Source organism: Astatotilapia calliptera, chromosome 22 (genome assembly GCF_964374335.1).
Source record: "Astatotilapia calliptera chromosome 22, fAstCal68.1, whole genome shotgun sequence".
NCBI classification, from domain to species: Eukaryota; Metazoa; Chordata; class Actinopteri; order Cichliformes; family Cichlidae; genus Astatotilapia; species Astatotilapia calliptera.
In genome coordinates, this window is record NC_137442.1 from 21,670,536 (window position 1) to 21,695,674 (window position 25,139).

Here is a 25,139-nt window from a genome sequence, read left to right on the forward strand (position 1 = left end):
TCCATCTCTTGCTTATTTTGAAACTTCCTGTTTGTCATACTTTGGTGATCTGTGTGGAGGTACAGACAGGCAACATACCGGTTGCAGCTGCTGCTCCCAGGCCTCATAAGCCTGTCTGTGGCTGCTAGTTTTCAGTCAGGGTTGGATTGCCTGTCTTTCCCTGGCAACAAGCCCATCATCTCCTGGTCACAGTTTTTTGTTTTTGTCACAGTCTGGTGGTGTGACAGGGTTCCCCAGGGTGCTCTGTTCAGCCCTGTGGCCACCCACCAAACCGCACCCACCCCCCTCAGTCAGACGTTTCTGAATTATGGATAAGTCTGGATTGCTTCTTATGAAATATGAATTTTAAAAGGGGGGTAGCCCTTGGAAAAACAAAAGTCTCAGAGCCTAATGACCCCAATAGTACCCAGAATGTGACTTGTGACTACTTATTGGAGCAAAAACATCTGTAAATTACCCTGGGGTAGTCATTGAGATAACTTTTTTTTCTCCCTCATCTAAAGGGGTGCATATTTCTCCTAAAGTGTTTCAGAGAATCCAAACCTAGAGCAGCGAGTGAGGAACAACAGGAAGGAGGAGAGAGGATGAGATAAACCGCCCTCTCCTTCACTCGTCTCCACCACACGCTGCTGCTGCAGGGAGGAAGAGGGACTTTATCGCTAGCCTGCAGTGAAGTCAGTTGTTTCTAAATGAAGGATTCGTGTTTTCTACCTATTGGAGCTGTCAGAGAGGAGAGTGAGTGCGTCTCATTCCAGCAGCAGTGACTGGAGCGCACACGGCAAAGAAATAAGAGAGAGGAGAGGGAAGCGCGTAGACTGACTCAAGCGTGAGGAGGTTTCCAGTACACCGTAAGACCGGGACTTGCGTGATCGTGAGTAAAAACAACTATAGGGTTTTCTTTAATTTCTGTAAAGTAATGGGAGCAATGTATATATGATTCTTGGCGTTTGGAGTTTGCGCATTTTTTTTTAAAGTGCACATAATGTTTATATAACTTTTCTCACTGTTGAGTAACTTATCTTCTAGAGCGTACAGCTTTCAAAACAACTTAAAAGGCGGGGTTGCGTTTCCAAGAGTAAGAAATCCTTCTTTCTTTAGTTCTTTTTTACTTTAGATTTGGGAGCCTTGCACTATAAAACACCGGTGACAGCTAGAGAAATGCTTTTGGTTTAGACGTTCAGACAGTCATTTGATTTGTGTGATGTTGTGTGCCATTTATATTCATGGCGGAACGAAATGAATAAGCTTTCTGCTCACTGTCACAGGTTGAAGTGAACTCAAGATATAGCGTGACGGAGTAAGCTAAATGTGCCGAGCGGAGATGGAAAAGCGCACGTGTGTGTGCGTGTGTGCGCGCGCGTCACATCGTGAAGGATTTGGTGCGTAAGCGCCCTGTCATGTATCATTTCCCGTTCACTAAACTACCGCCGTTAACGGGCTCCACCAGCCAGCCACGTGTTGTGTGTGTGTGGTTGGGGTTGAACACACCAGAGAGGAGGGGGGGGGGGGGGGGGGGGAAGGAAAACCAGAAACATGTAATTTCAAGCTAGGCTGCGCTCACAAAATGCACGGGACAGCGATTAGTTACACGGGTATGTTTGACTGCTCACTGTACAGCAACAGCGGTGACTGACACCCAGTTTATCATACTGGCCGTGCTAAGAGCTGCCTGATGTTCTCTGTGTCACCAGTTATTCTCGCTCCTCTGATATCCAGTCTAATAGGCCCGTGTATGATGGATTCAGGAACCTCGGGGCTTAGTAAATTGATGCTCCAGTCTAAGCCATCTTCCTTTGTTCATAAACTGTGCTTTAAAAAAAGAAAAGAAAAGAAAAATAGGCTGTGCGAGAAGCTGTGAGACAGACCAATACATCAATGTCATAATTTGTTTTTATCCTCCCAGTGCATCCTCATTAAAACACCGTTTGAGGTGACTACTTTGTTGCTTAGGGGGAGTCACACTTCGCTCCTAGCAACTTGACATGCTCCCTCTCTGCTCCCTGCCTGTCTTTTATCACTCTCTCTGTCTCCTTTTGCCTCATTGTATTTTTTCCCCTTCTCTTTCCTGATGATCAGCGTCCATCATGCTTGAATAGGATCTGAGTGGAGCTCCCCACCCAGTGGGAGGTGAGCTGTCGCCCCAGGGCTTAGTCTGTCACCTCTAATTTTGAAATTCAGTGAAATACTGTGCAAACGCATGTATGTAAGATAGCTAAAATAAGCATGCAGTTTTCATTATAGTGCCTTGATTTACTGTTAAACAACTGCGTAAACTGCGTGACTTAAATCAGAGTTCCAAACTATTTTGGGAGCCAAGCCAACTTTATTTATAAAGCGTTTTAAAAACAGTAACCACTGACCAAAGTACTGAACAATGGACTTAAAATATGTCATATAAAATAGAAAAATAATATTTGAAACATATTTTATATAAAATATATATAAATTCAACAAATACATAGATTTTAAAGGGGAATAAGATAAACTAATAACAAAACTCTGCATGTACACTAACCTATTTATAATGCCATCCACTCACAAATAGTGCAAATTGTGGCTTTTAAAGTTGGCCCATAAAGTAAAATAGAAGCTAGCAGTGACTGTTTTATTTGCCTCTTTGTAGCTATAAATCACTTTAGTGCAACAGATACACAAGATAACAAGCACTATAAGCTGCCTTTTGCAGCAAGCATAAGCAAACACTCTTCTTTAACTTCTGGTAACAAGCATGGTACAATTTCAAGCCCCTGTTATATTTTTACTATCCCAGAAACTGGAAATTAGACTACTGTAATCATTTGGTTTAAATAAGCATGTGGTTTTCATTAGAATTTGGTTAGTATTTCATTATGCTAGCAAATAGCGAAGAGATATTAATGTTATTACTCTGATAATAATATACTTAAAGTCACAGTTTAGAGTAATCCTTGCTTATTTTACGCTGGCCCAGAGTGCATCCCTCCCTCTTCTTTTAAGTCAGTTTTCTTGTGATTGGCTGCCCCTCATAAGCAGAAGATTTGAATGGCTGGTGGTTGGGGATCACATCCAGAGCTGTGCACCTGAGATGACCATATAAGGTGTGTCTGCTCTGTCTGACAGCATAAAGAGCTAAGAGAGAGAAACCTGTCTGAATCTGAGCCTTACCAGCAGTCAGAGGACTGACCTTTTAGTTCAGATGATTTACTTGTAAATATGCTGATCCATGTTTCTGTGTATGATGGAAACATCTCTATTTTTGTAGCAGCACATACTGGAATATATTGCAGCCAAGCTCTGACATTCTCCATTGCTTTTAAATAATTGGCAACTTGCCCTGATCAGTCAACACACAGACACACACACACATAGACACACACACACACGCACACAGGTAGGATTTCCTCTTTTGTTCTATTGTATTTTTGGGAAGATGTCAAATGTCAGTAAATGATTTTAGGGTGTATTTGTGTATAAGGTTGTTTAAAAAAAAAAACTCCTACACATTCAAGAAGTGTCACATTTATATGCATCTGTTTTGTTTTTTAGTTTATTTATTTTTATTTAGTTTATTAAACAATAAAACGCTAAAACAAGAGTTCATTTAGTCATGTAGATATGTCAAGATGTTCAAAATGAACTTCAGTATGGGAGGTTCATCAAAATGGGGAAGAAAGGCAATTTAAGTGACTTTGTATCTGGCATGGTTGTTGGTGCCAGATGGGCTGGTCTTGATCTGATGAGATTGTTACACACGACCGTCTCTAGAGTTTACAGAGAATGGTCCAGAAAGAGAAAATATCCAGTGAGCAGCAGTTCCTTGGGGAAAAATGCCTCGTTGATGGGAGATTTCAGAGGACAATGGCCAGACTACTTTAAGCTGACAGGAAGGCAACAGTAACTCAGATATTCCCCCCTATTTACAAGCAGGTTATGCAGAAGAGCATCTCTGAACACACAACATATTAAACCTTGAAGCAGATGTGCAACAGCTGCAGAAGACCGCACCAGATGCCACTGTTTTCAGCTAAAGCGACTAATACAATAGATTATGAGGGGCCTAATGCAGGTATGCTATTGAGTTAGACCTAAAACAATAACAGTGTTCAGTATCAGACAGAAAATGCCAGTTTCAGCTTTTCACCATTGTGGTGACTCCCAAGTGGTTCTATCTGCATTTACTGTGAAATTCCCACAGCCTGCGTCCATCATTTAGCTCTCACTCTGCTGCCGATGAATATTGCTACTTGGAAATCGGGCATCCCACACCCCCACCCTCCCACCCCTTCCCGTGTGGCACAGGAGTTAGCAGAGCGGTGGCATAGTGCAGACGGATTATGCTCTCGCGTAAATCTGCTGTCATTTCAAAACTCTCTGTTACAAGAGATTCTCTAATGAGAAGCCCTCTGCTACTCCCTGTCTGTCTCCCTCTTCACTCTCCTCTCTCTCTTCTTCTCTCCTTTTATCTGTCTCCCTCTCCTGTCTCTACCCGTTTAATGGATGTTTTTTTGCTGTCAAGGCCTTTTCTTGCCTGTGTGTTTGCGCGACAGCAAGCGAGAGATTCTGTTTGAAGTCGACATGTAGAGAAAAAGGCCTCGCGTGTAGCGAAAAAGGCCTCAAGTCTTCAACTCAGACGAGTTTCTGTTGCACTACAACCTAGGTTTTTCATTTCAGTGTTGCGTCCAATTACAGATACAGAATACAACGAAAGGGATAATGAGGTGTCGAATAAATAGAATAGAGCAGTTGGCCAGTCAGGACCAAGACCAATCACAATTTATTTAAGAACAACTAAATCAGCTGTTACTATCAAAACGGTAAGTGTGTTATCCCAAGTGGTGATGGTTTCCCACTGTTGCATAGTGCCTTGTGAATGGAGTGAGACTTTGAATGGATGTGATGTGTCTGAAGATTTTGCATGGAGTGGGGCAAAACTTGGAATCGGATGATGAGCAGATCCAAGGGAAGTGATGGAAGACTGTTGTCTTTCTATATGATTGTACTCCCCATCTTTCCTCCTCCCTCCTAAATTTGATCCTACCATCTACTCCCAAACCTAAATCCCTATTCCCTAACCAGCCAGGATGAAGTCTGCTAAACATCCCCACATTACCCTACCTTTACCCCCGTCAGCAGACAGAGTGTATTAAAGTAGAGCCCAGGAGGGAAAATATTTAGGAGTGGATGTACATGCTGTAACTCAGTCATAACTCGGGGCCTACTCGACTGTCTGTTTGCCTGTCTGGAGACACTGTAATACTTTTACGGGACTTAGTAGGCTCTGCAGGGGAGAAGACTCGTGAGACAACAGACAAAGGGAATGGATGGCTAGAGGACAGGGGGTGTGGAAGGGCACACTGTAATGTTATATTGTAAAGACAGAAAGGATTAGAAGTGGCACATGGCAATAGATGCGGCAAAGGTTTAGTTTATTGGAATTCCCATCAGCTAAAGCACAGCAGTATCTATTCTTCCTGGGGTCCACACGGTGATATGAGGGACACAGTGAGAAGCGAGGTCGGGCAAGGTGAGGACTGAAATGGCATGACTGGAGAGATGTTAAGAAAAGAAATGTGGTTGGATGAAGCAAATGTAGAGGTCAGAACTGGTGACAAGAAAGAGGATGTTGCAAGACTGGCAATCAGACGGACACAAAAAGCAAGAATGAGAAAAATGAAGAGTTTACTGTAAGGATAATCAAGGCCATTGTGCCAGCAGTGTGCACGGAGTGGCCCTAATCAAAGGTGGTGGACAGAAGACGTAAGAGCGAGCGTTCTGCAAATTAAGAACAGGAGACAGCGAAGATCTAATGGTTTATGGGAGTTTAAGAAGGGTCAAGAGGAAAAGGGAGACAATCTGATAAGATATGCTGTTGACTCTCTCCTTGTCCTTCCCCCAAAGCATCATCCCTCCATCTCTCCTCATTTGTCCTCATTATGAAGCAGCATGTTCTATTGAAAGAATGATGAGTTTTAATTATGTTCTCTTTGCAAAATTTATTATAACGGAGTGTACTCTTTTAAGACAGATGACCTACAAAAATATAACAAAGCTGCTTCCCTTTTTATTTTTTGCAACTTTTTAACCTTTCAAAAATGCATGTACAATACGATAAAAACTGTAAGTCACCCAAACCCACATAACGCACACACACATAGACACGCACATGCATGCATGCGCAAACCAGGCTTAATGTAGTCTGTTGGGATCGTTAGCCGAGTTAATGTCCATGCACTTGGCCCAATGGGAGCGTCTGTGTCATTCTCCATGCTCCCTGAACAGATATGGCGATACAGATATAGACCTGGCCCTGGGGAACACATATACACGCTCACAAGAACACACTCGCACCCATAGATATGCAGATGCCTCATCTTGTGACTCTTACGGGCCGTGGTAGACAGGAATATTAAGCTTATCTGTGGAGATGTTTGGAGAGTGCCAACCCTGTCACATCTGATTAGCTTGATTTTGGCCACGCCCCCCAGTCTCTTGTCATTTAGCCCCTTTCTCTGCCCCCCTCTTTTTGTAATTCTACTTTCTGTTCCCAATTATTTATAGCATTTTCCAGAGAAATTTCAAGCCATACACTGAGCTGTTTTTCCAATCACCTGTTCTCAAGGCAATCTGGTGTCCTTACATCATTTTTTTTTTACATTTATTAAAAGAACACGGATTTCTTTGTGCTTCAAGGCAAGCTTTGGATCAACATATAAATTGGTTAGCTGTACAACATGCCTAATACCTTGGTTGCCCTCTCCTCTCCTCTTTCTATCTAGTCTCGTGTCGCTCTGCTTGACAGGGCAGGAAATCAGTCTCATTTCTCCTTTAATTCGTTCTGATCAAACATGTCGCTCTCAATCAGCCCTATTTGATTAGGAGATGCCCGTATCACACCCCACCAAACAGGTAATGGCTGACGCTCTCATATTTCAGTGCGCTACAGCAGCACACGTGTCTGTGTGAGGTATGAACGTGCAAACCTTAGATACACACATTACCTCCCCCCCAAAAAATGGATTTAGGTTTGTGTGTGACTATCACACACTTTATTGGAAGTGCTAATGCATTTTGTATATTTAGAAACTCAATCGATTCCATGTCTCCCACTCAAGTCTTTGTTCCATGCTTCTCTGTTTGTTTTTTTTTCTTATCATCGCAGATCTTTTGAACAAGCTTTCTAATCTCACCCATCTCCTCTCCTCACACAGAGATATGGGGTGTAGGCTCCCAAAGTTGCGCAAGACCGAAGAGAGGCACAGCCCAGGAAACATTTACTCCACCCTCCGACGTCCTCAGGTGGAGACCAAAGTAGGAGTGGCCTACACCTACCACTTCCTGGATTTCCTGTTGGGAAAAGAAGGTATGAAGTGCAGCTCCACGTCCTGTCAGTCATCTCTGTTTAACAGACAGAAACATATCCCCATTTATGTGTACAGGTGTTTTCTTTGTTCTTCCTGAGAGCTCAAGCTGGCCCTGCGTAATCTTGCTGAAACACATACGGCAAGATCGCTGGTCACATCAGCTGTGTGGAGCTTTTTATCAGCATCCTTCAGCTCATTATATTAGTTATACGACCTATGCCTTTACGGTTTTGATGCCATCCTGTTTTCTACGGTGAAAAAAAAGCTCTGACAACCTGACTATGAGCTCCTGCCAAGTGCCAAACTGACGTTAAAGCGAGTGAGTGAGTAGCTGGCAAACATAGGTGTGTAATTAGTAGCTAAAATAGCCAAATACAGTCCACGGTTACTAGAGGCCAAAACTGAAGGAAGGAAGAGCTGCAGGATACTTGACTCAGTTTTCCAGCTAACCAGTAACAAAAGTTAAAACAGATGATGAGAGTTATTCCTTCTTAAGTGCCAGAACCATAAATAAGAAACTAAGTCATCACCCATTAGCAGTATCATCTGTCTGTTCCATATTGTTTCAGCTTAGTCTAATAGCTATTGGCTTTAACAAGAGCTCTCTCAGTATTTGTTTCCTTTGTAACCGATAGATCGGTTTTATAATTGATTCTTGGCAGAGCGAATCTAAAGATGCCTTTACAAATTTTAGTTCCCGAATCCTTCTGCTTGCTAACAATCGTTATGACAGCAATGAATGAGTGACTGACTAAATGAATGACTGATAGAGATTTCAGACGCAGCTCAAATAAGAAGAATAAATCTTGGCCCTGATATGCAGCAGGCAAGCTTCATTTAGATCTGATTCCTGGTTTGTCCCAGTTCCAGTCTGGAGGAGGCTCCTAGGAATGTGCCTTCACATTTGGCCATTCCAAAGTGATTCGGAGGAATTCTTTAAACTGAGCCTGGTTGTTTGCTGTAGTTTGCTGTTTTATGTCGAACTCTCCTTTGCTTTGTCATCCTGAACTCTGGTTACAGATTTGTGCGCACGCATGTGTGTGTGTACTACTCGTAAAATAGCCACAGTAGCTATTCTAACTTTAAACAGTCAAGTGAAATGTTTAGGTCAGCAGCTCTTGTCTTTTTTTTCCTACATTAAGTATCTTGAGGGAAGAAAGTGGCTTATAAGTTGAAGTTGTTTCTGTGTGCAGCTCCTGTTGCAGTGAGTTCAAAGCCTCTAATTCTGAGATTCAGCTGTTATTGTGCTGCAGCAGTGCCCTCTAACATCCCTTTGCTGCTCCCTCTCACAGTGACAGTGTAGTAAAGCTGACGAGTGTGCGCGACATGCCGCCTTTGGAAATGCGCGTTTTTGTTTGCACCGTTTTGCAAATATGAACAATTGTGTGTATGATAATGCGTGGGCGTGTATGCTGACTGCGTCTTTAGAACATTTGATGAGAATCCTCAAGAGGCATTTGGTTTCTAAAAATACTAATTCTGCCATTATGCCGGTGTGGTCTGTGGAGAGAAGGCGTGAGGGGAAAAATAGGGGTGTGAAGGAGAAACCGTTGCGTCGAAGCCTCTTTGCCTTATGGCTTAATGTTTCTAAGACCCATCACCTGACAAGGAGAAGCAGGTGCGAGCAGCTCACCGAAATCCTTTTTCTGTTCGAGTTTCAAATGCAACAGTGTAACAGACAGCAGGCACAAAGCCACAGCCAAGTGGCACTGGTCCGGTTGCCAGTCGGCTTCGTTTTCAGCCAGCCCTGTTATGTTTGGCAAGTGGGTTAGGCTCTAGTGTTGGCAGAGAGAAATATGGCAACCCCAAATGGTGGTGACCAAAACAGACAATAGACATGAGGATTGCTTGTCTTCCTTGTTGCTGAAGGCGGTAGCAGATAAATTGTCTAATCACATGTGCCGCAGCATACACACATATAGATGCAGGAGGACCACACACACTCTTACACGGTGATCATATAAGCATCCACGGTGCTACATTCACACACAAAAAAACACTTCATAGCACTTAGTCAACAGAGTTAGTGTTATCGTTCAACAGACAGGCAGGTCATTTATATGGTAAACTCACTGACGCCACCTGAGCTGCTTAAGATTGGTAGACTATTTTAGGATAAACACAGCTACTATGAATTGATTGTGTGTGTGTGTGTGTGTGTGTCTGTGAGAGTGTATATGCCGGCCCCTCTCTCTCCATTTGTGATAGAGAGACCAAGAGAATTGAAGGATTCCTGGAGGATTATCTGATTGTTTGTGGAGATTGAGAGACCTCATTCCCAGCAAAGGGATTTATTTGTATTTGTGTGTGTGCGCGTGTATGTGTTTGTGTGTATGTAGGAGGCAGATAGAGGAATCTGTATGTCAGCCTGTGTCATTGAGGAAACCCACGGTCAAATGCGTGCTTTAATTCAATTTGGCTTCCATTAATAGTATTATTTCCCTGCCAGCGTGACTTGATGACTCCTCCACAGTAACGAAAAACAAATATTTTCCCCGGTGCCGCTGTGAAATATGGGAGACTGGATGGCTGTTTATTAAACTAAGTTGTGTTCTCGGGAAGAGGAACTTAATGTTCAGAGTGAGGAGGAACACAGTGTGATTTCTAACTTGACCTTTGACCGCTGAGTGATGAAACTCACCAGAAACAATGTTGCTGATGATACAGTGTCAGCCTTTGTTTTCTGAGCTCTCGTAGTGGTTGAGCTAAAAAAGAAAAATATTATTTGTTTTCCATGTGACTAAGCCCAGCTCCGGGTCACGGCAACCCTGTGATTAATCCAAGGAGGATGAGGAGAAATATGTTCAACATTTCGGGCATTTGCCCTGCGGTTCACACATGGCCATTTATTTGGTTTGTCAAGGCGCGTCTCGTCACGTGACTCCATTCTAATGTCTCCTTCTATTCAGCGGTCTTATTACTCTCTAATCACCGGTCTGCTGTAGCTTGACAGATCGTCTTGGCTTGGCGAAAGGTACGATGATCTTCATTATCGATGCTGTAACACTGATCGGTTACCTCGACATTGTCAGCGTGAATGTATGAAATCTAACAGCCAGGTGTGGCATTTAAACCCGGCCGGCTTTGGTGTGGAAGATCTGCTCAGTAATGAACAGAAGAAATGGAAAAGAATGGAAAACCAGGTAGAAAAGAGTGGAGAGTGCAGTCATGGTGGTTTATTAGAGAACAGAGGACAAAAAAAAAGAAGAGTTGTGGTGAATGCTCGCTGGGTCTGGTGCGGGGAGGGGAACGAGCAGCTTGTGAGTGAGGAGAGAGGAGAAGTCGAGAGAGAGAGAGCTAGAGGTGTGAGAACGAGTGAGCGGGAGCCAGGACTCTGCCGACGTGTGAGGAAGGAAGTTAGGTGTGATGCTGTGTGACTAACGCTGGTCTCTGGAGCAGACAGCGAGGAGCTGAACTCTGCTGATGACTTTCTGCTGCCCTGCAGAGATGGAGACCCACTCGGCTCATTAAAACTTACAACATGTGTCTAATGCTCAGCTCTGTGTGTGTCCCTGTGTGTGTGTGTATGTAGCTGGAGCTGTTTGCGGTGCTTTTGCATACCTGTGGGCAAGTTTATTTTCGAGCAGAGTTATGCGCACAGTTTTTGCAATGGTTTTGCGTGTATTTTTTGTGTACTTCACTCACACCACACTCACACCACAACGTTATGGCGGATTTTTCCTTACATGGCCTTGCTATTAGAATATCTCATGTGATGCATTTGGCATGCCACAGATCCATCACTTGTGGCATCTGCACATTGCCTGACGCATTTTTTTTCAAGGTAAGCATATCAACATTTTTCAAAACGGAGAGCTTGTCAGCCTGACGTAGTTCAAATCATCCCATTTTTTTTTTTTTTGCAGTTTCAGTCTTATTGGCAAAAGGCCTTGAGAGAATGCCAGCAAAGATGGCAGAGAGATGCTATGTGTCAAAAGTGAGCCAGACTGGAATTCACAGCATCACAAGTACATGGGCACTGTATGTGCCTTAAGCGCCACACTGTGTTCTCACCACAGCAAAACCTTTTCTCTCTGGTTTGTACTTGTCAGCCATGTTTTGTGAACCCGACGCTTTCTCTGAGACATTTCTCATAAAGTGTGTGTACTGAGGACATCGTTCCTCCATTGTCAAAACTCAGATACTGACCGGCAACTCTCATAACTTGGAGCTACATTCCTCAAACGGCGGGGGAGCTCCAGGCTCCTGGAAGTTGATTATTTTATAGTCACTGTTTTGGCACATATTCTCGCCTAAAACCTCTGCAAGTCATTAGAAGGCTATTTAAATAAACGTGAACCTCCAGCAAGCAGGGGGATAAGCCTTGAGGGTGGCTGTAAGTAGTAATCCGCATGCATCACCTAGCAGGCTTAGCGCAAGCGCTTTCTTCCTAACGCACGCACACACTCAGACAACAGAGGCAAAAAGATGGCCCGCACGCACACGCGCATTCGCTCGCACAGTGATGCTGTGGCACACATACACTGCAAAATATGCTTTACAGTCACACATTGAAATTCTGGGATTTGTACAAGGAATTAATAAGCCCTTTCAGGCAACTACAGGAAGGGGATGACTCTCACGCTCTACATGTAGCTTGTGAAATCATGGGTCAAAAAGTGAGACATTGCCTTTAGCCCAGTGTGGCAATGATGTGGTCAAAGCTGAAATAAAAATAGAAGATCCACAGAACTGTCCCACAGTTGCTTCTTGTGCCCGTGAAACAATGTATCCTTGGATTAGTCTCTCTTTTAAGCAGTTGTAGTGTGTGGATGGACATTTTGATAAAAACACTCATACTTACTTAAATGTGCACTTTGCCCTCTTAGTTTCAAACCCCAAAAGTCACAGAAAAAAAGACAGTTTGATACTGATGCACCCATCAGACTCTTTCACCCTTCTGACACTAACCTCCCTGGCACCACAAAACTCCAGCCGGCTTTTCGGCCCTGAGCCGTTCCCATTCTGGAGCAGAATCGCATCCTCCCTTTTAAATCCCACAGTGGCAGACGGTATAAATGAAGTCGCTTCCCAGCCTAAAGCACTTGCAGAACACCCTAATAACTTTCTGTATTCCTGTCGGCATTAGCTGCGATGCCTCGCCTGCATCTCGTTGGTGGGTGAGTGCCAGCCGTGCAGGGCTAATGACGGCTAATGACTGTTTACGGTGACAGGATCGTTGTTATCCCCCCCCACACCACCACCACCCTACCCCAGTCTCCAGCTGTTATTATTATTATCACTGTACTGCTTTTGATAAGTCCCCACAGACACCCTTTTAAGTGTTTGCCTGATGAAAGGCTCTTGTGGTTCCAAGCATTTATGCCAAAATGATGTGATGGTTGGATTTTCTCTGGGAGTTTTTTTCCCCTTTCTTTCTCCTATTGTTTCACTGAGATGGGAGTCAGGAGAATGTGTCCTCATGTGCTTGTATCCCTAACATACTTGCCAGCTTCTTGGGTGTCTGTATGTGTGTGTATGTGTGAACATGCCAGATGATGAGGAACAAATTGAAAATGAGATGGTTTGCACATTTTCTTTCCCTCTCTCTCTCCATGTGTGGATGTCTGTGTGTTTTGTGTGTGTGTCTAGTTAATTTATTCAGGTTATTTTCTCTTCTCCAGACCCATGCAAATGAGATTGAATGGGGAAGGATGACAAGCATTCAGGCACAAACAGACAGCCTCATCTCTCGCTCTCTTTCTCTGCTCTCCTCCTTCTCCAACCCAGCTCTGCTAACCGACTCGTTCTTTCTGTCTGCTGTTTTCTTTACTTGTCTTCTCTCTTTTTTTTATTCCCCTCCCTGCCGCCCTCCTCCCTCTCACACACCTGGCTTCGCTCAAACACCCAGCCATGTGCATGCTTCCTTAAAAGCCTGTAAACAGGCAGAGAGCCTTACTACAATGCACCGACCTCAAGAGGGTCGCTCTCACAAACATTGCGCTCTCCCTGGTGGATTTGCCTCCATACGATAAGCTCTGCTAACCATTTCCACTGAAGTAAACGGGTTTTCTTTCCATTGTGTTTGGTAATAAGAGAAGCGGCTCTGTGTTAGCGATTGCTGCTAATACCGTACGCCCAAACAGGCGATGTGATAGCATTGTCTGTCAAACCTTTTGATGTGTGTGTGTGTGTGTGTCTGTGTCGGGGGGAAAGATGTGTTAAACTCTCTGTTAATATGGGCGAATGTGGTTCCTAATAAGCACTTTCCAGCATCTGTCCATCCATAACAGTGTGTGTCCCTGCACACTTGTGTGTGTTTTCCAAAAGCCAGACTGTGCTGGTGACAGTGAGGACAGAGGCTAATAGTTCCGGTGTAATTAGTTTCAGATTTAGCATGAAGATGCCATGTGTTGTTGTTCAGTGTGAATTATCATAATGAAACATGCTCCATCTTTGTTCCTTCACACCCTTTGTCCCTTTGTCTCTTTCCCCACCTCTCTGTTTTTTTTTCTGCCCCCACCTCTTTGTTTCAGCTTTTATCCACTCCTATGTAATTCTCTGCCACCTTTTACAACCTGCTCCTTATTTCCCATTACCCTATCCTTGTATAACCTTGTTGTTCTCCCTTTCCTCTCACCCATTTTCCTCCCTCCAGAGGTGCCGGTGTCATCAGTCCTTTGTCTGTCCTCGGTCAGAGAGCTGCCGGTTCAAGTCAGGGAGCTCTACACACAGGGTTTTGTCCTGGTTGCCGTCCACCCTTTTGTTCACCCCTGCGGGCCCCGCCAAGCACACATCCAGCGCCAGCTCCACCGGGCCGTGCTGGTCCGAGAGACACCGAGGTAAACCTATTAAACATGCTTATGCCTATGAGCAACTGTACCCAGCTTTAGGGAAGAAATTGTAACCTGTAAGATTATTCACTCCAGATTGATTAAGATAATTAAGATGATTAATTTGCAGCCTCATTTAGGCACTCGTTTGAAGCTGCCAACCTATGTGACTTCATTGTTTTGACATGGAAGCCAATTGAGACTCATTATCACAAGCTTCCTCACCTGCTTTTTTTTTTTTAATTGCTGGTGAGTCAGCCACTTAAAATGGCTAACTTTAGCTCTGTATCCCAATTCTCTCACTCTTGACTATAAATGTAATATACTGTACTGAGACTAAATCGTGTAGCTGTCTCATCTGTAACCCAGTTCTTCTTCACTTCTTGCATGTTTCCAACCTGAGTTCATTTTCAGCGTCTCATCAAAGAAGTTAATGAACCCAAATATAAACCATGAGCTCTCCTAACACTGTTCATTATTTATGAGTATATATCATCATATGTGTAGTCCTGTTGATGTGTTTATTGATGGCTCGGTTTCATTTTTATCTTTGCATCATATTAAGTTTTCCCAACGTTCTCCGTCTGTTTTCCTGATTTTCATTTATCCTATGTTGACGTTCCTGTTTTTTCCAGTTGCCTGTGCTAGCTTTTTAGCCATTTTGGCACAGGAAGTTGTCTTGAGACTGTTTGTATTGTAAGGTAAAGACACTACAATATTATTCAGAGAACCCCTGTAGTCAGACAATCCCCAATGAGTAAGCACTTGGTGAGAGTAGAAAGGAAGAACTCTCTTTTAACAGGAAGAAACTGCAGAACTGGGCTCAGGGAGGGTGAACTGTCTGCTGCAATTGGTTGTGTGGTGGAGGAGAAAGAGCGAGGAAAAAAAAAAGGAGCACAGACAAAACACAAACTTTAGGAGACAGAAGAGAAAAGTTTATGAAATGCTACTGTGGCATGAAAACGAGCTGGCAATGAACAATGGTGAAAGGAGGAGGAATGCTCAGCCAGCCTAAAGCAGCACAACTAAGTAAGGGTTCAGTGTCATGTGATCCAGCCCCAATTTTAAGCTTTATCAAAAATGAAAGTTTGGGCCCTAATCTTAAAAGTAGATAGGGTGGCTGTCTTCAGAGTCCAAACTGATAACTGAAGGCTCTTCTTCTGGAAATTGAAAATATGCCTCTGCGCTCTGAGATTGAAGAGCTCTGTTGGGATACGATGGTACTATGAGGTCTATAAGATATGATGAGGCCTTATTATTGAGGAATATTGAACCAGACGTTTGGTACATTTCCCATGGTCTTCTATATGATCAAACTTCTTTGGACAAGAGTTTCCCGTACTGGCTGTTAGAAACAAAATAAGTTTAGGGCACTGCTGCATATTACTTTTCAGACCCAGAGGATAGATCAGTTTTATAGTTTGTGGAGTACTAAATTTTATGATGACTTCAGTTGCTCCCAGTAGAAGAATAATGGTTGGCTAGTCTGACCATAAGAGGTTTAAAATGTTTCTCCCATTTTGTGACTTACCTAAAAATCTGCCCGACTGAATTTAGAGAAACATTTATGTTTCAGGGATTCACTAAGGTTTAGCACTGTCATCAGTTCAGTTCAATTCATTTTTATTTATATAGCACCAAATCACAAAAACAGTTGCCTTAAGGTGCTTTATATTGTAGGGTAAAGACTCTACAATAACAGAGAAAAAAACCCAACAGCCAGATGACCCCCTATGAGCAAGCACTTGGTGGCAGCGGGAAAGAAAAATTCGCTTTTAACAGGAAGAAACCTCCAGCAGAACCAGGCTCAAGGAAGGGCAGCCATCTGCTGCGTCAGGTTGGGGATGATGGGAGAGAGAGGCCAAAAGACAAACAGTGAAAGAGAGCCAGAGTTTAATCATTACTGATGGAAAGAGAGGTGAGTGAGGAACACCTCAAGGGTTTTGTAGCCACAGCTTTCCCATCTAGTGGCCTTCAGATTCAAGGCACTTCTGCATTGGCTTCTATTTTTCTGACCTGGAAGTTATGTTCATGCTTTTTACTGTCTATGGCAGGGATATCAAGCTAATTTTACACTTTGAGCCACGTAGAGATCACTCTGATCTTAAGTGGGCCGGACCAGTGAAACTCCTCTTTCTGTCAGTGTGAAGAAGTTAAACTACACAAATTCACTCTCAAATATTGTAATATAAGAAAAAAAAAGTTACATTTCAATTTTTTTTGATGACAGATTTTTTTTTCTTCACTGTGAAAATGTTATATTTCTATTGTAGTGGGGAAAAAATGTATATCTTCTGTCATAAATTTTTTTTTTACCCATTACTTGATTACTTTGGTGTAATATGAAGTGCCATGGCGGAGGTCTTTATCATTAAGAAAAGCTTTAAAGTGGTGAAAATACTGTTCACATTTTCCAAAGTCTTCAAGTGGGCTGGACTGGAGTCTTTGCCAGGGTGATTCTGGTCCTGGGACACCTCTGGTCTATGGTTAGCAGGCTAGCATGAGGAAGTGGTGCTAGCATAAAAACAATGGCGTGTCTCATGTTGGAACTAGCATGGCTACAGAGCTGCAGTCTATAAGCCCACCAGTATTTGAACAAAGAGGAAATTCTCTCTTTGGATATTGTTTTTAGATGGTGGTAGTTTATTGCATCCCATTTCTGTCACTATTTGTTTTTCCATTTTCAAAATATATGGATAGGATCTGATCCTTTTAACAGCTCATGCTCTCTCCAACAAGTCATCATCTTACTAGAACCTTTTTAAAATAATTATTTGAATAAAGATGTCTCATGTAGACAGGATCATTCCTTTGTCTTTTATTCAGAGAGCTTTGATTACATAGTTTGTAAACTCCCATTGGTTGTCATCTATACACCATGAAATTAAAGGCATTACTTTGTTTAGTCTGCAGTTTTTGGCTAGCCTTCTCTCTTCCTCTTGTGTGAATTCAAGCAATGGTTTACACACACACACACACACACACACACACACACACACACACACACACACACACACACACACACACACTCTGTAGTGTACCGACAGGTGCCAAGCTGCTCCTTTGATGCCCCTCCTGCCAAGTGGTCCTGCTGCTTCCTGGCACCTGTCACCGTGGAGACGGCTGATTGCATCATCAGCACTCGCCAGAGGGGAACGGCACACTGAAAGAGAGAAACCATCTCTCCATCCTTTCATCTGCTTTCTTCAGTGATGACCGTCCCCCACTTTTCCTTTGTCCTCGTCACCCCCCTTTCGTCCCCTTTACTCTGCCTTTTATCTCCCCATCACCACCATCCCCTTTCATCAAAAACCCTAAAAATGAAAGGGAAAAAAAATATGACAGATCTACTGTTTCAAATCTAGCTGAGAATGTCGCTCACGCCTCAGAGCGCAAGATATTACCACGGCCTTCCCACTGACCTCAATCCAAATCTGAAGAGGCGTATCTGAATACTCCTTTTATGATGGTGTCTTGCAGCGGGAGCAGAAGGAAATTCAGTCCTTCTTCTGTCTAATAAGTCTTTTGTGGTTTTGATGAATGTGTGTTCTCCTAAAATGGAAAATTCTCCCTGTATCAGATTTGACATTATGTTTCTGCTGCAATCATTTTGAGCCAATGAGTGCTTGTGAACAGGAGCACATCTGCCAGATACTATATAGCTGTAGCTCCTTTAGACTAATGCTACTATGTAATGCTACTTTGTCATGCTGTGGCTATAATGACCAGGACATAAAAAACTAAATGAGACCGTCTAGCACAATGTCATTAGAGAGCCAGCGTATTCTGGCATTTTCTACTTCACAAGAGCAGAATTTAGCTAAAGTATACATTTCTCACCTTAAATTTATTTCTCACCCTTTAGTTCAGAGAAAAGCCAACTGAGATGGGCAAGAAATCGTCTGGAGACGGATGTCTGTGTGGCTGGTCATCAAGCCGCTGACCCAGAAGTCATCCAGAGCTACGTCAAGAGGGTGAGTTCAATTGCAAGTGTAGGCAGCTCAAGCTTCACTGTGTCATATAGATGTAAAATAGTATGTCACTTTCATCACCTTGTATACCCAAAACATCATCCAGTGTTACTTTATTGAAGCCGCATGTGCAGAATGCTGGTCCTCATGTTTCTACAAGTATTTGGAGGAAAGGCCTTGTTGTGAAAAATGCACACAGGTTGTTTCCTGCTTGGTCAGAAGAAGACAGGAAGACATTAAGTATATTTAAAATTCTTCTTCTTTCATGGTTGCCTTACCATACTTACCCTCCTCGCTCACTGTCTCCATACCTGTTGCACTGTTTCTCTGTGTGTTTGTGTGTTTCACGTTGGCACAGCACGACTGTGACGGTAAAGGAAATATTACCCTGCTCATATGGCCACAGGCAACTGCCTATAATTGCCTGTCTGTGCCATATGGTAGCTCTGCCTTTGGTACTAGCATGCAGATCGTCTTCATTTCAAATGGGGCTTTTCCATTTTAAAATCTTGCAAATTCACCTGGCTGAAGAGATTTTAACAACGCGTTGTGACAGGAGCTGAACAAAAACCCAAGCCCAGATGTCATACGTAGGACCCAAGAGGGAGTTTAAAAAAAAAAAAGATGGAAGAGAAGAAATCAGCAAAAGACACTGGATTTTGACTAGTTTCCAATTACACTGTTTGCTAAACCCGTAACAAGGAAACCAAAGGAGAAGGAACATAACGAAGAGAGTGTCATTGTAAACTACAGAAAGAAGTAAGCCCCAAAGATGGCATGCCAACACAGAGCCTCATGGTTGGCATTTATCAGCTGTTAAACTCACTTTTAGTCTTTCTGCTCATGAATTCTCCAACAGTTCTACATTGGGAAATGAAAATGTGCACTATTGAATAGATTGGCATTTGAACACCCAGAGAGCACAAAGGAAAACCTGATTGGATGGAAATGCACATCACTGAGTATAATATGATAGGCTTCGGCAGCGTGACATGAATAACCAATCAGATCACAAGCTGCCAGAGAGAGTTCGAGATAAGAACCCAGGAGCTGCATCGAGCAGGCAGACTGATGGAATATATATATGTGTGTGTGTGTGTGTGTGTGTGTGTGTGTGTGTGTGTGTGTGTGTGTGTGTGTGTGTGTGTGCGCGTGTGTGTGTGCGCGTGTGTGTGTGTGTGTTCAGTTTTGAAATTTTATACTTTTTTTTTCTCGCCCCACTAGGGTACCCACTCTGTCTCCCTCTGGACATACTCATCAGATAAATCTGTGTGTAAACTTTGCGCGTGTGTTGGTAATAGCGAGTGTTTTTAAAAATGTGATATGCATGTATGGACGAGTGAAGTGTCAAAAGTAGCGGGTAATAGGGGAAGATGTGTCTCATTATTGTTCAGTGTTAGTTTGCGATCTGATTTCTCTCCTGTCGAGTCTGTCTAAAACTGTCAGCCCAAATATCAGCTGACAATTAACCACCAGAGCTCCGTGGGAGGGAGCAGCATGCGCACACATACACAGACCCACACACAAACTCTGTCACACATGTACACACACGGGTGCGTTGAGATAATGAGGTCCTTTTGTCATTTGAATATTTGATCTTTGCAGATGATTAGGTAGGTTGTTATTTTGCAGAATATCTAGTCTGCGTATGTCAGCCTTTGTTTGTGTGTAAATGAGGCTTTGTTTGCCTATAGTAAAAAAAAAAAAAGACTGCAAATTTATTTGTGGTGCAGTGAAAGACATCCTTTATATGTATGCATCGCTCAGCTTTGTTATAATAGAGCGTATGGGTGTGCATATATTGCCGTTGCAGATTCAGGATGTAGCAGAGCAAGGTGTGATGTTTGTGGGCTTTCTCCAGCAGCCGGGGGGAGGACCTTGCTTCTTAGGAAATTGGGATCCCGACGAGCTGTCGTCGTTACATTCAAGCCCTTCTCCCATACATCGACACCCCTTCAGTGCCAACACCAGCCCAACGGATCCTACAGAACCTCGTCAAAATGGTGCTGAAACTGATCGGTGCTCCTCTGAGTTAGATCATTGTGAGTTTAAATGTAATCCACAGGAGCACAGCACTTTGGGCCCAAGAGAACCAGACTTTAGCCCCGCCCCAGGAGAGTCTAGTGAACAAGTTCTTACCTCACAGATCAGCTTCAAAGAGTCAACGAATGAACCTCAAAATCACGTCAAACCTGGTTTAGACATAGTTCAAAGCTCTGCAGAGACCCAGGGGAACGGGCTAACTCCGACCCTTCCAGAAACAGTAGGTTCAACAAGGCCGCAGGAGCATGGTGTACCAGGAGCTAAAGGAAACTTGAGTGGATGCACAGAAAAACGTTTTAGCCTTCCAGACCAGAGAGAGAGACGTGGTTCAAGCTCAGACAGCTGGCTCAGCTCTCCAGAGCTGGATCGTAACAGTGAAAGAAAGTCTGCTCGTGCACGTGGGCAGAGCACAGTGACGACGCACAACAACAACCACATCAGGCTAAAGAGTTCCGAAGAAGACAAGGGGGCAACCTCGCCACTGGCGCAGGCCAGTAAGTACGCAGGATCCTGTTTGCTTGTTTACTCGTTGGGTTGTTTCTCCGTTTGTGAATTTTACCTGTTTGCATGTCCTGTAGGAATGCAGCTCTTTGCACTGTACAACCACACAGAAGAGCTGAACAGCTCTATGAGGTTCTACTCACTCAGGGTGCCACTGCAAGTGCAAAAGGAGGCAGGGCTAATCACAGGAGTTGATGCACACTGGCTCGACCACTTGACCCAGCATTTCAACAGCGGAGCACACCTCATTGATGGGTTTTTCCATCTCGGAGATGATAACGGTAAGTCCTGTAACCATAGCAATGCAACACCATTTTTCCATGTACTGTCATACGTAAAATAAAAGTTGACAGACCAAGGTTGTGCTTCCACTCCTTTCATGTCTTTAATTGATTGTTTTCACTTGTTTGATTTTAGTTTCAAAACTGAAAGTATGGAGTCATTTTGGCTTAATTTTTATCCAATTCAGTAATTAATCTAAATGAATCCTTTCATACTATATGCTTGCATAGATTCATGGTGTGGAAAGCACCCATCTTTAACATAACCAATACAATAGCACAAACTCCTCACCCACTAAATCTATGACACTGCATTTCATGGATGCATGGATCTACAGCCTGAGCTCAGGCTGTAGATCCATGCTTCACTGTTGAGTAATGGATGATATGCATGGTGTTATGTGCAGAAAGTCCACGGCTTATGCCATAAGTCACTGTTCAGCCACCCATGGAATAAGCAGGCTTAAGTCGAGTGGAACAGGGGATGAAAAATGAGAGATTGGAGAATAGAGATTTAGTTTTTAGTTCCTCTTTGAATCCCATTTATCCATTTGTGTTTATCTAACTCTTGTCTCCAATTTGTCCCCTTTTTCTCTCCAGCTAATGGGGTTTCATCTGTGGATAGCGTGTTCATCCTCCAGACCTCTGCTGAGGAAACTGCAAACACTTCTTATGATGCTATCGTAGTTGAGCAGTGGACAGTTGTTGACGTGAGGTTTTTCAGGCTTTTAAAGCTCTAGATAAAATGTGCTCTTTTGAGCAACCATTTTGGCCTTAAGCTTGTGCCATTACCTACCTGCTTGCATTTTGCATGCATATATGTATGACTGCATTCTTTATATGTGAGACATTAGCACTCTTTCCTCTGTCCAGGGTGTTATGGTGAAGACAGACTACATCCCACTGCTTCAGTCTTTAGCTCCGTATGGATGGAGACTGATGTGCGTGCTACCCACACCCATTGTCAAGACAAACAGGTACCCAAGAAAAAACACACAACTGTCCTACCATGCACCCAGATCCACTGAGTCAGTACGTGCTCTGAATCGTATCACCTAAACTCAGCAAGGACTACGCTTTGTAGACTGATTTTTTCTCCTAAGATGTTGCCTGCCTCATTGTTTTTAGGATTAGGACTGACAGCGTGGCTTAGATATGCAGGACAGATGGTCCAAGATCTGACAAATCTTGATCATATGCTCATCACAACATGAAACCGCTTTTGAAATCAGCCAGGGCTCGCGAGCAGTAACGCTGTCATTGAACTGCTGTTGTCTTGTAACCTGTCACTTTTACAAACTGCAGCATGCAGAAACTGGATTTCAGTAAATACAGTGGCGTGCACGCTTCTCGCACTACAGCGTAGCGGGTTAACAGTAGTAAAAGTGCAGCTCTCTGTCTTTGTGCAGTGACGGGAGTTTGTCGACGAAGCAAATTCTTTTTCTTCAGAGACCCGTTTTGCAGCGCAAGAGAAAAGACTTCAAGGTTTGTCTCCCTTTCTTCTTCTTCAATCTTCGCAACAAACCTGTCACTCTTCTTCTGTTGTGCCTTTAGGGCACGTGACTTTATGTCACAGAAGGTGCCATTAAAAAGTCATGTTTCTAAATATGGGATGTACAGCGAATATATAAATCCACTCTGGAAAAGTCTAATAATAGGCAAATAGTTGGCCTAAAACTGTACAGGAAGAAGGCATCAATAAAAGAGGCTTTGTTGTACTTTGTCAGGTGTCTGGAGAGATAGAAAGAAGAAGACATGACACAAAGCACAAAACTGTCTCAAACGCATGTATTTGATTTCAGATGCTGAACCTCAGGGGTCGCAGCAAGGCAAAGAAAAGTGCTACTGGAGAATTACTAGAAGAGAGAGAAACCAGGTCCCCTTTGATAGAGACAGAGATGGACAGGTTAAGAAGAAACTCAAAAGAGGAGGAGGAGGAAGAGGAGGCGGGAGGAAGAGGGAAGAGCAGGGACAGCGGAAAGCGCAAAAGAGCAGTCCTGCAGCAAGGTGGGGATAAAGGGGAAGAGGATGCACCACATCAAAAGGACTTCTTGTTCCTGTCGAAGAGCAGGGCTTCTCTTGAAGACCAGGAAGAGGAAACTGACATTGACAAGATCCCACTGCCCAAGCAGGAGAAGTCAGTAAGATGGACAGATTTCTATCAGGAAGCCAACGCAGGGCCCAAGGAGGCGGCGAGGGTGGAAGAGCGGATCAGACAACAGCTCTTTTCTGGTGTTTGTTGACATATTCGGCACAAAGCGGGCAAAGGGCACTAAAAGCTGGTTAGTCTATAAAAAAGCTTTTCAACTTTTTGTTGACTTGCATTTTTTTTAGTTCTTTGTGAACAAGCCCAGAAATAACCACTGTATTCATATTGCGTTCTGTTGCTAACGCTTCTATCTGCTCTGTTTAGGGCATTAACACAATGCCTTTTGAGGTCGTAGCTCCTGTAAATGGGAAAAGTGTTGTGCAGTCTTCTGCTTCGGGTTGGTGCTGCTATGTGTCTTTAAATGAAATGAGACTGTACAACCTAGAGTTAGCCTCCAGTCCAAGCCTTAAGTATTATTCTTTCACACTGTTGTATTTTACTACATTCTTGTAATAGGACTGTGAGTTTTGATTTCAATGGGCTCACTGTATTTTTATATGTATGAAAAAAAGTATAATTTAAGAGGAAAAACAAGTGCGTAGTACTGCATTACAGCCTGAATCGATCCGTTTGTGTTCGCTTATGCGACGGCGGAAGAGTAACAAGGATGCAGCTCAGTGATGTTGATGGTATTTAAATCATTTGATACGTTGTTTTGATTCCAGTTTGTGAGCGCTTAAATGTGTGTTTTTGCTCACGTATCTCGGTCACGATTGTTAATAATCTACCCTATTTTGAAGGATTTGTTTAGAATGAATAATAATAGCACATATATAATTATCAGATGGCTTAAATTCTCACAGGTGCAGGAAAAAGTTAGTTTTTTTTCCATATTTCTGTAACAACATGATCTGTCATCAAATTTGTCTAGTGTGAAAAGTAGAAAATATTATGTGACACTCTCTATTGAGGAAAGTGACCATTTACTGGTATGACTGGGCCACTGGTAAGCCATTATGGCCTAGATGCCACAAAAAAAGCTTCAAACGATAAGTCTACCAACACTAGGTTTCACATATCAGACGAGGTTCTTATCCTTCAATGGGGTGCTTTCAAAAAGACAATTTCTTTTAGTCTCATTGAGCTACAAATCTCACTTGTGCATGTGATCTTTAGTAAATTGCACCAGTGTTCTTGGAGAGCAGTGCTTTTCGCCTTACACTCCTCTGCAGCTCACCATTATTGTTCAGTGTTCTCCTGATGATAGACTTACAAACATTATCCAAGCAGTTAGCCTGGGTTTCTTTGGGGTTCGTACTCCTTTCTCTTTGTCAGCCACTCCTGGGGAGGGCAACACTAGTGGGTGGGTTTGCATCCTTTTTCAGGGTGGTAAGCGTAAACAATTGTTATTCTGAAATCCTTAGAAATTCCTTCCTTCCTTTGTACGTACGGCGACAAAGGGTAATTATTCACTTCCCTAAATGTGAGTTATGAAGAATAGACTTTGATAGTTCTATAAATAAAAACAGAGAGCACACACACAGTCAAGTTTTAGCTGATTAAAACTGGAAATTCTTAGGTTCAGATTTCACCTACCTTTGCCACACACAGACATACAATCATGGATCATTTTCCTCAATAACTAAATGAAGTTAATAAGTGAGCATCTTTTTTTAAAAATTTAATCAGTAGTTAGGACTTTTGTTAAAATCCGGTAACAGTTTGGATCTAATTTGTGCAGAAATATAGAAAAAACTAACGGTTTATAAACCTTTATCCTGCAACATTATCAGTATGAATCTCAGATAAACAGCAAGGGTCGGGATTTGAAGTGCACTGAAGTCTTGAGTTTTGTTTTTATTATTGTAATAAGGTGTTGGTTGCAATTTGTCAGAGGAAAAGATAACAAAGCCTGTGTTAAACAAATTAACTGTCTACAGGGCTAGAAACTACTAGAGGCTGTTGATTAATTAACACTTTTTTTGTAATTTGGGTAAACTTGACCTTAGAAAATGTGTAATTTAAAAATCAGATATTTACGACTCATTTCCTGGACCACCTGTGTTGTGTATAAGTAGTGTAACATGTAGGTCTTCATATAAAAAAAAAAAAAAGAGTCAATAAAGTCTTTGCAGGCGGAC

The 25,139-nt window shown here is 42.9% G+C and overlaps 1 protein-coding gene across 1 annotated transcript; it reads left to right on the top strand.

Moving 5' to 3' along the window:
* The first annotated feature begins 113 nt into the window (after positions 1-113).
* Positions 114-25,138, top strand: rftn1a (raftlin, lipid raft linker 1a). Its single transcript, XM_026156046.2, has 10 exons — positions 114-871; positions 7,188-7,339; positions 13,939-14,122; positions 17,979-18,087; positions 19,898-20,621; positions 20,706-20,909; positions 21,510-21,619; positions 21,783-21,886; positions 22,319-22,394; positions 22,712-25,138. The coding sequence occupies exons 2-10, from the start codon at positions 7,192-7,194 to the stop codon at positions 23,150-23,152; spliced, it is 2,100 nt and encodes a 699-aa protein (XP_026011831.2). The 5' UTR covers positions 114-871; positions 7,188-7,191; the 3' UTR covers positions 23,153-25,138.
* The last annotated feature ends 1 nt before the right edge of the window (position 25,139 follows it).

Coding starts and splice junctions, on each gene's coding strand:
- rftn1a (XM_026156046.2), top strand. CDS start 7,192: ATGGGGTGTAGGCTCCCAAAGTTGCGCAAGACCGAAGAGAGGCACAGC. Junction 7,340..13,938: donor TTTCCTGTTGGGAAAAGAAG/GTATGAAGTGCA, acceptor TCCTCCCTCCAG/AGGTGCCGGTGTCATCAGTC. Junction 18,088..19,897: donor TCCAGAGCTACGTCAAGAGG/GTGAGTTCAATT, acceptor TTGCCGTTGCAG/ATTCAGGATGTAGCAGAGCA.